Source organism: Dama dama, chromosome 1, assembly GCF_033118175.1.
Source record: "Dama dama isolate Ldn47 chromosome 1, ASM3311817v1, whole genome shotgun sequence".
Lineage (NCBI taxonomy): Eukaryota > Metazoa > Chordata > Mammalia > Artiodactyla > Cervidae > Dama > Dama dama.
In genome coordinates this window covers 78,123,573-78,137,712 of record NC_083681.1, presented here as the reverse complement: position 1 = coordinate 78,137,712, position 14,140 = coordinate 78,123,573, and the positions used below count along the sequence as shown (strand labels likewise).

General features: G+C 40.3%; 2 protein-coding genes across 2 annotated transcripts; one reads left to right on the top strand and one right to left on the bottom strand.

Annotated features, from left to right (window-relative positions):
- Nucleotides 1–2,577: 2,577 nt before the first annotated feature.
- LOC133055982 (olfactory receptor 5AR1) lies at nt 2,578–3,510 on the top strand. The gene has a single exon (XM_061141074.1). It carries the CDS (start codon nt 2,578–2,580, stop codon nt 3,508–3,510), a length of 933 nt encoding a protein of 310 aa, XP_060997057.1.
- Nucleotides 3,511–12,695: 9,185 nt separating this feature from the next.
- On the bottom strand, nt 12,696–13,631 carry LOC133055973 (olfactory receptor 2G3-like). The gene has a single exon (XM_061141063.1). The coding sequence runs from the start codon at nt 13,629–13,631 to the stop codon at nt 12,696–12,698; it is 936 nt and encodes a 311-aa protein (XP_060997046.1).
- Nucleotides 13,632–14,140: the final 509 nt, after the last annotated feature.

Here is a 14,140-nt window from a genome sequence, read left to right as displayed (position 1 = left end):
GGTTTTGTAGTTGTTGCTATTAAATTTCAAACTCTTATTGCAGATTCTTTCAAATTAAATAGAGAAATACAGTTTAAATATGAGATGGTTGGATGGCTTCACTGATTCAAAGGACATGAGTCTGAGCAAACTCAGGGAGATATTGAAGGACAGGGAAGCCTGGCATGCTGCAGTCCATGAGGCCGCAGAATCAGACATGACTGAGGGACTAAACAGCAACAAAATATGGCCACTTTGTGGAGCATGGAAAGACTTGTCCTCTTTGAAGTGACTTCAGGCATCAGTAAGCAGGGCTTTCTAAATTACAGTCAAAGTAATATCATGAAGGCCGTTTGGGGGGTTGTAAAAACAGTGCATGTAGCCTTCATCATTGACTCAGTTACCACAACTAGAGAGGCTGAAAAATATTCCCATGTGTTTCCTTCTTTTATCATTAAAGTTGAAGGGAGAGAGAGTGAAATTCCATAGGGAATTACAGTTCATCAAATCTTTGAGTCTCCTGTGAGTGCAAACACCATTTCATCATATTTCCTCTGGGAGAAGGGATGACTCTGAAACTTAAATACTTCCTGCAAGTAGAAGCAAAAGTGGGATGAGCAGATGGCCCAGGGACAGCAGGAGGGTGACTGCTCATCTTGGGATTCCTCTCAGAATATTTGTTCAGCATAACTAAGTAAGAGAAGAGGATACATTGGACCTCTCCCCGAAAGGTAAAAAAACAAACAAACACAAAACCACCCACACTAGTCCCATTTCAGTGTGTTTGGGGCTGAAAAGAAACATGACCTGCTCAGAGTGGAGTGTTAGGCCGCTCAGAGCTCCTTTGGGCATGGATCTCCTTGGCCTCAGGTCCATGTCATCTTAAAGTTTACAGAAGAGATATAGACCACCACGGGTTTGACTTTTAGGTGTCTCATTCTAAGTCAGAACTTAAACTGCTAGAATTGGAAAGCTCCATAGAGTTTGCATTCTCACTCCCATTCATTTTGCAGATAAGGAAGCTGCATCTCACAGCAATTCATCAAGTTCAAACAATAAATTTAGTTGATGGAGGTATTACCAACAATCCCACCAAGATTTAGCTTATTATGAACGTATGCATGCTGTGTGCTAAGTCACTCCAGTCGTGTTGACTCTCTGTGGCCCCATGGACTGTATCCTGCCAGGCTCCTCTGTCCAAGGGATTCTCTAGGCTAGAATACTGTAGTGGATTGCCATGCCCTCCTCTAGGGGATCTTCCAGAGCCAGGGATTGAACCCGGGGCTCTTACATCTACCTGCATTGACAGGCAGGTTCTCCACCACCAGCACCACCCGGGAAGTCCATTATGAATGACCACACCCCAGTGAAAGATGCACTATACTCCTCTACTTTCTTGTCTTTCTTGAGCAATAAATTAAATAGAGTAGATTCAGTCTGACTTCTTTCAGGTTTACATAGAGGGTGCTACTTATTTCTAAATTCATATTTTGGTTTAGTTTGGTTTACTCTTGCCCACTCCCTTCTTAGAATTCTTCAGTGGACCAGATATCCATAAAAACGGAGAGAAAAAAGCTTACCAATGCATGCTCCTGTGTGTTCATAGAGATGGATAACACTTTCCCTGTTCTCCCAAGAGAGGAATTCTTGAATCTTAACTCTGAGTTGAAGCTGTGGGCTAGGCAATAAAATCATCCAAAGACACAGCAGTGTCTTCATCCTGGTTATGCTCCATGACAAAATCCTGGGTGCTTCTAAAGATCAGAGAAACCAAAGAACTAATTCTATGCCCATGAATAATAGGCAAGACAGGAAAGAAAGAAAGGTGGGCACAAAGATAAAGATCTATAACTTCCATGAAATAATATATACACAGAAGATGACAAAGTAAAGTAAATTCTAGAGTGAGAGCCAGCTCTGCTACTTACTGGCTCTTGATTGTATGGAAGCTATTTAGTATCTAGCCTTGTGCTTTTCAGATGCAAGATGGAGATAATGTTGACACATACTTCATAGAGCTGTGATGAGGATGAAATTACATAATGTGTGGAATAAATGAAAATTCTGGCATAGAATTAGCATTCTGGCCTTTTAAAAATTATTATTATTCACTGCTTTACCTTATATTGCTCACCCTCTGCTCCAAGTATTTCACTTTCTGTGTATATGTTTGTGTGTGGGGAGTGGGGTGGTATGATGTGTTATATACTGAGACCCTGGGATCTTTTTGTGTGTGTTTCTGTGCCTATCTGCAATGAGAGTTAATGTTTGTTGTCTGCTTTGTTTTAGAAAGAAGGGCACTCAAAACTATTCTTTACTAATTAATTAGGCATATATTCACACCAATCAGGTCAAACATTTGGTACTATGTGGTGAATGACCTCAGAACACCAAGGTCTTTGGAGAAGAAGATTTGCCATCCCCAAGACATTAACATCGTCTCCTATGTTGACTGAGTTCCTGCAGAAAACTCATGACCATCACCTTCCCCAAAGTCATTTGATTTGCCCTGTGGATCACTGAATCGAATTACTGGGAGAATTTTTAAGAATGACCTCAAACAATAAGCCAAATCCAGACACACATAAAATTGAAAAGATGGATAAAGAAAACCACTCAGTGGTGACTGAGTTTATCTTTATGGGCATCACTCAAGACCCTCAGCTGCAGATCATCTTTTTTGTGGTCTTCCTCTTGGTCTACCTGGTCAATGTAGTGGGGAATGTTGGGATGATTATCCTGATCATAACAGACGCTCAGCTTCACACACCCATGTATTTTTTCCTCTGCAACCTCTCTTTTGTCGACCTGGGCTACTCCTCAGCCATTGCCCCCAGGATGCTGGCTGACTTCCTAACAAAGCTCAAAGTCATCTCTTTTTCCAGCTGTGCCACCCAGTTTGCGTTTTTTGTAGGCTTTGTGGATGCCGAGTGCTACGTCCTGGCTGCCATGGCCTATGACCGCTTCGTGGCCATCTGTCGACCCCTCCACTATAGCGCTCTCATGTCCAAGCGAGTCTGCGTGGCTCTCGTGCTGGGCTCCTACCTGGCTGGTTTGGTGAGTTTAGTGGCCCACACTTCCCTCACTTTCAGTCTGAGTTACTGTGGTTCCAACATCATCAACCACTTCTTCTGTGAAATCCCACCGCTCTTAGCCCTCTCTTGCTCGGACACCTACATCAGCGAGATCTTGCTCTTCAGTCTCTGTGGCTTCATTGAATTCAGCACCATCCTCATCATCTTTATCTCCTATGCCTTCATCCTCCTCGCAATTATCAGAATGAGCTCAGCTGCAGGCCGCCTGAAGGCTTTCTCCACTTGCGGGTCTCACCTCACTGGCGTCACGCTTTTTTATGGCACAGTCATGTTTATGTACCTGAGGCCAACATCCAGCTACTCCCTGGATCAAGACAAATGGGCCTCTGTGTTCTACACTGTTATCATCCCCATGTTGAATCCCTTGATCTACAGTTTACGGAACAAGGATGTGAAGGCTGCTCTCAAGAAAATAACTGGAAAGAAACCTCAATAATATTAATAACAAAAATGAAAAAAAATAGCAACACAGGTAAATAATAGTGGTAGAAGGATGTGGAAGGAAGTAAAATAAAGCTAGTAGCTTTCCCATAAGCACTACAAGTTATCAACTACGTGCTGAGCCAATCTTCAGTTTTTTTTTTTTTTTAAATTGAGGTATAGTTGATGTGCCATTTTGTATGTTTCCATGTACAGCATACTGATTCAAAAATTTTAAACATTATACCTCACTTATAGTTATTATAAAATACTGCTTATATTCCTTGTACTGTACAAGATATTCTTGTAGCTTATTTATTATGTATATTTGCTATATTGACTAGTTTGCTGTTTTGTTAGATTCTACCTATAAGAGATATCATGCATTATTTGTCTTTCTCTGTCTGACTTAATTCACTAAGCATCATACCCTCCAAGTCAATCTTAAATTCCGAAGGACTTTCAGTAATCTTTAACTCTATGATCTAAAGCAAAGATAAACTAATATTTTTGAAAATCAAGCTGAGAAAGATGCATTAGTTTTTTTTTTGTTGTTGTTGTTTTTTAATTCTTATTGGAAGATAGATCATTTTCAATGTTGTATTAGTTTCAGGTGTACATTAAAGTGAATCTGATATACATATATCCACTCTTTTTTAGATTCTTTTCCCATATAGGTCATTACAGAGTATTGAGTAGACTTCCTGATGCTAATTATCTATTTTATATATAGTAGTGTGTATGTCTAGAGAAGGCAATGGCAACCCACTCCAGTACCCTTGCCTGGAAAATCCCATGGACAGAGGAGCCTGGTGGGCTGCTGTCTATGGGGTCGCACAGAGTTGGATACAAGTGAAGCGACTTAGAAGCAGCAGTGTGTATGTCAATTCCAATCTTCCAATTTATTCCTCCCTCACATTAACTGCTGACATGCATGGTTTTTTGTTTGTTTGTTTGTTCCTATTTTTGAAATTGGCTCACAGGTTGATTAGGAATGGAGACAGGACATGAAAGAGGAAATAAATAACCACTCTAAAGAATATTTTTTTTCAGAGTCATGAAGAATGATAGATTCAAATGTTGAAATTTTCTCTACTGTGAAAGAAAACTTAGCTAAATACATGAGGAATGGGGCTGATGTGAAGGATGGCTTAACTCATCCCAGGATCCTTTCACTCATATATTCAGCAAAACCTTATAAATGCTAGATATGTGCCTCTGGAGGATACAAACATGAGACACAGACATGCCAAGGACAGGAGTTTGCTGTGCTTCCAGAGAGAGTTTACTGTGCTTTCTCTCTCTGAAACTCCTGCCACCAATGAAATCAGGAGCTATGCAAAGGGAAAGATTGAGGGCAGGAGGAGAAGGGGGTGACTGGGTGAGATGGTTGCATGGCATCATCAACCCAATGGACATAAGTTTGAGCAAACTCTGGGAGACAGTGAAGGGCAGGGAAGCCTGGCACACTTCAGTCCATGGGGTCACAAAGAGTGGACATGACTGAGCAACTGAACAACAATGCAAAGCCCAAGAATGAGAGCTGGAGACTCAGGCTCTGCTAACTAGGTTTGTGAGTATTGACAAGATTTTTTTTTTCTGTCCTCAGTTTTCCCTGATGCCAAGTGGTTGGTTTCACCTAATAATCACTGGTACCCTATGATCTCTTCTGCTTAATACTGAAATGGGTAGACATCTGAGTTTGGTCAACCTCACATATCTACATCCTTTCAGTCCTCAGAGAAGCTCTAGGATACAGTTTGGATCAATCCCTAAGGCTAATTTTAGCAAGACTGTAATGTGTATAGGACTGGCTGTCCAGCTCTCATCCTTAATTTCCCCTCTGCCTCCCTTTCCCTCTCTTCTAATTGTAAGTAAACTCTAGCCTCTTGGGGGGCCAGGAGTCTTCATGTTTTCTACCACCATCCCAAGGCCCTTATCAAAGAAGAGTTCCATTAACTCTGACGTATCAATGACTGACGATAGAGGAGGATACAACTTCTCTTTGTGTGTTCTCAATGCTATGGTGTGGGTGCACGCGTGTGTCCAATTCTTTGTGATTCCATGGAGTTATCCCAGCAACAATACAGTAGTGGGTTGCCCTTTCCTACTCCAGGGGATCTTCCCAACACAGGGATCGAACCCCCATCTCTTGCATCTCCTGCATTGGCAGGCAGATTCTTTTTTACCACTGTGCCACCTGGGAAGTGGAGAAGGGAATGGCAACCTCCTCCAGTATTCATGCTTGGAGAATTCCATGGACAGAGGAGCCTGGTGGCTACAGGCCATGGGGGTCCCAAAAAGTCAGACACAACTGAGTGACTGAGCACCTCGGAAGCCTACAAATCTTGAATTAGAAAGCAAGAGTGCTAGTATCAGGATTGGGTAAAGACAGACACTGGGATCTGAGGACACCTAAGTTTTTCTCAGATATGTTGAAATTCCATCACATCATCCATTTCAAATACTTAGAATGTTTCTATCTCAGCTCTTCCTCCAGTCCAATATAGTGAAAGGTCAGGGAAACACAATGTTTGCCTTAAAATACAGAGCATCTCCACTCATCATGAAAAGCATCAGAGAGTTTTAGGGATAGAAGCCTCAGAATTTACCAGTCTTTCTAATCAGTGTCTTTATATATGAGTTGAAATTGATCTGATTCAAAATCACTCAATCATATCATGAGTTCTTAAAATATCCCTGGTGTCACATTATGGAGGAAACTACAGGGGTTAATAGACAGATGTAGAGTTAGGAGAAGGAAATGGCAACCCACTCCAGTGTTCTTGCCTGGAGAATCCCAGGGACAGAGGAGCCTGGTGGGCTGCCGTCTATGGGGCCGCACAGAATTGGACATGACTGACGCGACTTAGCAGCAGAGTTGGCAGTCCTGAAACAGTCCAGAGATTTAGCCTTCTGTTTTAAGTGTTTTTGTTTTTATTTTTAATAATCCAATGAATAATCCTATATGCTATGTGAAAAATAAGAAAATGGGGCTTTCCTTTCCCATTAACTACAAACCAAGTAGTATATGTCATAATTTTTAAAAAAGAAAAGAATAGTAGCTTCTAGTAGCTTCACCACCAGAAAGAGCTCTGAATATCATTTCTATGTCTCAAATCAATATTCAGTGACTTTGCTATTAAAGGACTATCTTTATTTTTTCTCTTTCTTAATTGATAGTTGTATCCAGTCAGTAAATGAATCACTTTAAATTTCTTTAGGTTCCTACAACAATGAATAGTGGTAAGCATTATTCCCATTTTAAAGAGGATAAAACCAAAATTCAGAAAGATCAGTAAACTTGTCGAATGTAAGTAACAGAGTCAAAAGTTGATCCAGAGGCTCTACTTTCCACTCTGACCAATGGCTAATATTCAGGCTTTGTAGTATTTGAAAATAGTCCTCATATAGGTTCTGCTATTTCTTTCCAAGACTTTGGACAACTTAATACATCTCTATAAGCCTACATTTCTTTACCTACTAAATGGGAATAATAATGCTTACTTTTTTGGCATTTGTCCAACAATATGCAGTGATCTCTATTAAAAATATGTCCCATAAATATGTTTAATAAACAAATTCCTCCTATTTTTTCTTCATTTATATCTTAACTGAGAAAAATATCACTGTAACTGTGATGTAATTAAAAAGGAAACTAATTTTTTCCGTGTAATTGGTGGTTGAAGCATTATATCAACTTATAATGGAAAGAGAAAAGTGGATAGAAGTTGGATCACCTTAGTCTTAGTCAGTCCCACCAATAATCATGTCAGATAAATCCTGCAATGTCTCTGTACTATAGTCTCTTCAACAATAAAATGAAGGCATTATTTACACTTCACCTATCCTATTAGTTTGCTCAAATAAGTATACATAGATTCCTGGTGTTTAAAAAGGCTTGAATTATCTTTCATACATTAAAAAACTTTATCCATCAATACAATCATAATAAAGGTAAGTATTTTGATTTTGATCATATTATCTACAATAGACTACAAAAACCTTTTGAACGGCTATTCCCTTTAATCAACAAAGAACTGGTAAACACCATATTAAGAGCAACTAAAGATAAAAACTGATGCAGGAGTGATTAATACAGAAGATGTCAGAGTGAGATAAAGCTGAGGCTAAATTCAGATTCTCCACTCTCAAGCTATAAAAGCTCAGGTGAGATTATTTTTTTTAACAATTGGTGCTTAAATCTATCTATCTATCTGTCTGTCTATCATTTCTGACTTCACCTAGTTGACACTCATCAGTTCAGTTCAGTTGCTCAGTCATGTCCGACTCTTTGAGAACCCATGGTCTGTAACATGCCAGGTTCCTCTGTCCATGGGATTCTCCAGGCAAGAATACTGGAGTGGGTTGCCATGCCCTCCTCCAGGGGATCTTTCCAACCCAGGGATCGAACCTGTGTCTCTTACACTCCTGCATCTTTACCACTAGTGCCACTTGGGAAGCCCCTTAGAGAAGATACCAGGCATAATTAGGGTCTAAGATTCCTCATCCTATCCCATAGTTACCCCATTCCCTAACATGGAAATTGTAAAATTGCCAAAGTCTTTTACTTAGTATTCTAAGTCCTCTTCCTTAAACCCTTCTCTGATATTGTTTCTTCCTGCTTGTTTTGTGCAAAAATTCTCCTATAAAGTTATTTCTTGGATGGCCTTCACATTTTTCTACCTCTGTATTCTTCCCAGCTCTCTACTCCTTCCATCTCTACTTCCTGCTTCTCTAGTAGTCTGAACTCCACGCCTTGGAATATTCAAACTTGTCTCTTCCTTCAAGGACCAGCTTACATACCACTCTCCAAAAAGCCGTCATTCTCTGACCTACGGAACTGCTTAAAAAAAAAACCCTGCTGCTGCTAAGTCGCTTCAGTCGCGTCCAACTCTGTGCGACCCCATAGATGGCAGCCCACCAGGCTCCCGTCCCTGGGATTCTCCAGGCAAGAACACTGGAGTGGATTGCCATGTCCTTCTCCAATGCATGAAAGTGAAGAATGAAAGTGAAGTCGCTCAGTCGTGTCCGACTGTCTGCGATCCCATGGACTGCAGCCTACCAGGCTCCTCCGTCCATGGGATTTTCCAGGCAAGAGTACTGGAGTGAGGTACCATTGCCTTCTCCGAAAAAAACCCTACTCTTCTGAATATCAAATCCTTTAATTGATAAGTTGCACCCATGGATGTGATAGTTATGCACATATGTGTATAAATGCCTTGAAACACAAACACTATATAAAATGTTGTTTGGGTGTTGCCATGGCAATAGAAACCTCATAATGGACACTGAGAAACTTTATGAAAAGAACGGGGTGAGTTGACATATTTGATGCCTAGACCGCTTCAAACAACCAAGCACCGAAAATAAGCAGCCAGTTGAGGTGCTCTGAAAACAGCTGTTCTGGTATCTTTGTATTTAACTCTGCTAGGTCAAATGCTAGTGAAATAAGCCTCTTCACCAGACCTGGCTTCTGGAGACAGGAATAGGAGCCCATAATAAAACCAGTGCTATGAATGCTATCCACAGATGACACCTGAAATTCAGCATTTTCAGCTTCATCTTAGGTATTTGCTCTGACATCCCGCCTCTTAGAAGTATGAGAAAGTGTTAGTCACTCAGTCATGTCTGACTCTTTGTGACTCTGAGGACTGTAGCCCACGAGACCCCTCTGTCCATGGGATTCTCCAGGCAAGAATACAGAAGGGGGTTGTCATGCCCTCCTCCAGGGGATCTTCCCAACCCAGGGATGGAATCCAGGTCTCCTGCCTTGCAGGTGGTTTATTATCTGAACCACCAGGGGAGCCCAAAAAAAGGGAGTGGGTAGCCTATTCCTTCTCCCAGGGATCTACCCGACCCAGGAATCAAACTGGGGTCTTCTGCATTGCAGATGGATTCTTTACCAGCTGAGCTACCAGGGAAACCCCTTAGAAGTACAAGTTACATTGAACTCGAATATACCTTAAAATTTCTTGCTTCTAGTCCTTTGCATCAGATAAGACTAACCCACCTAGAAAACACATGCTTCTGTTTTATGTCACAAATCAGTTATTACTTTTTCTAGGACTCACTCCTGAAATCACCTTCCAGATTTTTCCCATCTGTAAAATGGTACCAGTAATACCTACAACATGGAGTTTCTGTGAGAACAAAGCAAGATAATATTACCAAGACCAGTTGTCCCTTTGCTTGAGAGTTTTATTTATTTATTTATTTTTTGCCTACTATCTTGGAGTAAATATCAATTGTGCAAACTTTTACTCTCAAAAATGCCCTAATTCAGATATTAAAATATAAGAAAATCCCAAGTAGTGCATTTAAGCATTTTGGGTCTTAATCAATGGCAGCAGTCCTTTCTGCTAGAAAAGTACTGCACATATAATTTTTCTATAACATTAAAACACATACTCTTTTTATATGAAGCAGGTGGTACCAGTGGTAAAGAACCTGCTGCTAATACAGGCAACACAAGAGATTCAGGTTCAACCACTGGGTGGGGAAAATCCCCTAGAGTAGAAAATGGCAACCCCCTCCAGTATTCTTGCCTGGAAAATTTCATGGACTGAGGAGTCTGGTGGGCTTCAGTCCAGGGGACCACAAAGAGTCAGACAAGACTGAGCACGGGGAGTTTTCTTGGTAAACTGTGAAACTTTGGGGTAGTCTCTTTTCATCCTCAAGTCCTGTGATATAACAAGATTGAGCTGGTGTCTTCTATGCCGTTTTTGCATTGGCAAGCAGGTTCTTTACCCCCAGGGCCAGCTGGGGGCCCAATGGCATGCTGATGTGCTCTTACATAGTAGAGCTGGGAAGAGAGCTAACTTCAACTGGTCCCTAGTCCAGTATTCTGCAAACAAGGAAATGTACAGCATTGTAGAAAACTATAAGTATAATTAGAATTGAGAAGAGGTTTGAGAATTGAGAAGACCTCTATGAAGGTCTGGTACATGGCTGTATTCAATCTGATATTTTTGATTAAATTGATGAGTCAAGATTTAGACAGTATTGTGTTGTGAAGCATTTGATGAAAGCCCCCCATTGCCTATGGTTTATGGTGAGCTGAACCATTGAAAGTTTAAATGGGCCAAAAAGGCACTATTGATGTTTAAGTGAAGGAAAACAGCAAAATAGGTGATATCAAAGAAGCAATTCAACTTTCAGATGATTTTGGAATAGACATACTGATAACAAATAATTTGTTTCCCTGTGACTTTTCTCCTTTTCAACATTTTACAACCCTCATGCTTTCTAACAGTAATATTAAATTAATTTTGTTCTCTTAAAGGGCAAAGATACCTTTCGAGAAAGCTGGTACCATGTTGTATGATGCATGATGGCAGTGTTTCTGTACCTACACTGATTGCATTATTGTTCTTAAAATTAATACAGCATGTCCAAAAAGTGAAAACCGTTTCAGAAGAAATTTTGACAGGTTGAAAATTATTTTATAATAAATATCTTCTAGAGAGATTAGAGATATCTAGATAAAGATAAAGAGAACATTGATTGCTTTTTCCTTTTTTAATAAATTTATTTATTTTTGGTTGCACGGCATGTGGGATCTTAGTTCCTCAACCAGGGATTGAATCCAGGCCCCCTGCATTGGAATTGCAAAGTCTTAAATAAAAAGCCCCTGCTTTTAATTTTTTAAAACATTCTTTAAACCAGTGATGTTTCCTTCACCTGTTTAATCAGAGATAGTCCTTTTTTTTTTTATTGTGTACAACCTTTGTATTCAATTGAAATAAATGGTTGCATTGATTATTGGACATCTGTAAAACAGAAATTACTTTCTTTTTATTTTATTCTAAATTGTGAAATAAACAAGTGATAAAATTTTAGAAACCACTACTTCCGTACTCAAAGGTCATCTTTAAGCTTTTGTTTGTTTATTTGTTTTTGCTATTCTCTTAATTTAAGGAATGATTCTTTTCTAAAAACATCAATGGTTGAAAAGCTTCAAAACGCAGGAATCGTTTCCACACATTTGTGATACACACATGTATATCTGTCTGCTATACAGCATTCAGAAAAACCTTTCAAAACTAGCTGTGTCATGTCACCCTTCTTGATAATACTTACATATTTCTAAGAATAAATTCCTACTCCTTACCACAATCAGCTTAGTCCTGCATGGTCTGGCTATTGTCTGCTCACCGCACACCTCCTGCTTCTCACTAGTTTTCTTTATCCCCTCAGATAGAGAAAGCTGTCTCCAGTCTTTGCCACAAACCCCCTTTACATGGAAAACACTTCTCAGTGTGACTGCTTCTCCTTCCAATCTCTGCATGCAGCTGGTCTGTCACTGCCCTATTCCATTTATCATAATTTGCTGATGTAAGTGTCCATATTATATGTATATTATAAATATTTATGTATACATAAGGAAAGGATGTATTTCTATTTTATTTAGCATTATGTTCTATAGTCATTCAATAATACATGGTGAATGAATGAGTTTATTCACTCATTCACATTTGACCAAATCTTCTGCTTCTGACCATTGCTCTCCTCCTGTCCACACAATCAGCCTAAGGCCACCAGGAATAAGCCTATAGTCAGATAAAATCAGACTTATTGATCCACTGTAAAGAGGAATACCACATACCAAGATTTAGGGGAAAGGGTAGGGTTAAACTAAATGTTAAATGAAGAAATATTTGATAGATTCATTTCACAACAGGGCTGTGTGTAACAAGGTCAAAATCAGGTCTAAACCACAAAGTAGCCGCAGGGTCTTGGTTCCTTGGAAACTACAAAATTAAAATAGATGTGAACTGTGGCATCCAAAAACCCTTATCTGAAGTTCTGCATCTGAGTTAAAAATTGAGAATTCTTCCTTCAAGGCCTTTTATAGACTTCATGTATAGTTAAGATAGCCAAAGTTAAGATAATTCACCTTATTGATATGATTTAAAAGAAATCACTTACAGAGAGTCTATGATTTTAGAGAAGCAAGATTTTTCAGGGAGTAAGAAGAGAGTAGTCACTCAGTAAAGGGTGTTGCTTTGACACATGAAAGCTGTGATTTGTCCTTGGGGAAGCCATGAGGCTTGCTGAGTTTGCAGCTGGAATCATGTGCCTTTTATGAGTTGGCAGGGCAGATATTGACCGTCAGAGCTACTTTTCACTCTATCACTTCATATTCAGAAGTCAATCATCTTATATTAAGAGCTGACATGGTGTCCCATTGAGAGCTCTTCATGTCCTCTGTTTTGCCAGAGCTCTTCTTAGAGCCCCTTTTACATCTTGGTTCCTTAGGCTATAGATCAAGGGGTTGAGCATGGGTGTGATCACAGTGTAGAACACCGCGATGATCTTGCCCCCAGCCCTGGAGGTCTTTGACTGGGGTCTCATGTACATGAAGATGCCAGTTCCATAGAATAAGGCCACCACTGTCAGATGGGAAGCACAAGTGGACAGAGCCTTGTGCCTTCCAGAGGCTGACCGCATCCTGAGAACTGTCAGAAGGATCCGGGCATAGGAAACAACAATGAGGAGAAAAGGAATGAAGACAATGACGATGGTGAAGACGAAAACAACCATCTCGGTAAATGAGGTGTCAGTGCAAGCCAACCTCAGGATGGAAGGAACCTCACAGAAGAAGTGATCCAGGACATTGGGTCCACAGTAGGGTAAACTCAAGGTGAAGATGTTGATGACCGTGGAACTCAGGAAACTACTGGCCCAAGAAACTCCTGCCAGCTGGACACAGGTGCTTTGGTTCATAATGACTGTGTAGTGAAGAGGGTGGCAGATGGCCACATATCTGTCGTAAGCCATGACACCGAGGAGAACACATTCAGTCATTCCAAAGGAGAGGGAGAAGTACATCTGAGTAGCACATCTAGAAAATGTGATGGTCTTCTTTCTGCCCACCATGTTGGACAGCATTTGTGGGACATCAGTGGATGTGTAGCAGATATCCAGAAAGGATAAATTAGTGAGGAAGAAGTACATTGGAGTTTGGAGACGTGTTTCTATCTGGATGATAGTGATAATAATAATATTCCCCACCACGGTTAATAAATAGAAGAACAAGAACATAATAAAAAGAATGAGCTGCATCTTCGGCTGGGATGAGAGCCCCAGGAACACAAATTCAGTCACAGTGAAGTTTGTTTTTATAGTATTCATTTTTGAGGTCGCCTCTCTTTCATAGAACCATCCACTCACCTGAAGAAGAAATCAAATGCCTTCTAGGTCACAATGTTGAAAATTTAGGACATAACTAAGACAGCAAGGAGAAGTCTTGGTCTGATGATATATTTTGAGTATCTGAGTTGTATTACAAACGGAAAGCATTTCTTCTCTTTCAAAGGAAATATTCCTTGAGAATAGTCAAACTCAAATACTGATGAAGTAAAATAGATATTCTTGTCTTTTCTCTAAGGGTGTGTGCTTTTGGCTGTTCATAATCTTTTCAAGGGCTTCCTCGGGGCTCAGTGGTAAAGAATCTGCCAGTAATGCAGAAGACGCAGGAGACACATGTTTGATCCCTGGGTCGGGAAGATCCCCCGCAGGAGGGCACAGCAACCCACACCAGTATTCTTGCCTGGAGAATCCCATGGACAGAGGAGCCTGGTGGGCTACAATCTAGAGGGTCACAAAGATTCAGACAGGACTAAAGTGACTGAGCATGCATG

Excerpts from the sequence above, each read along its gene's own strand:
- LOC133055973 (XM_061141063.1), bottom strand. The coding sequence starts at position 13,631 with ATGAATACTATAAAAACAAACTTCACTGTGACTGAATTTGTGTTCCTG.
- LOC133055982 (XM_061141074.1), top strand. The coding sequence starts at position 2,578 with ATGGATAAAGAAAACCACTCAGTGGTGACTGAGTTTATCTTTATGGGC.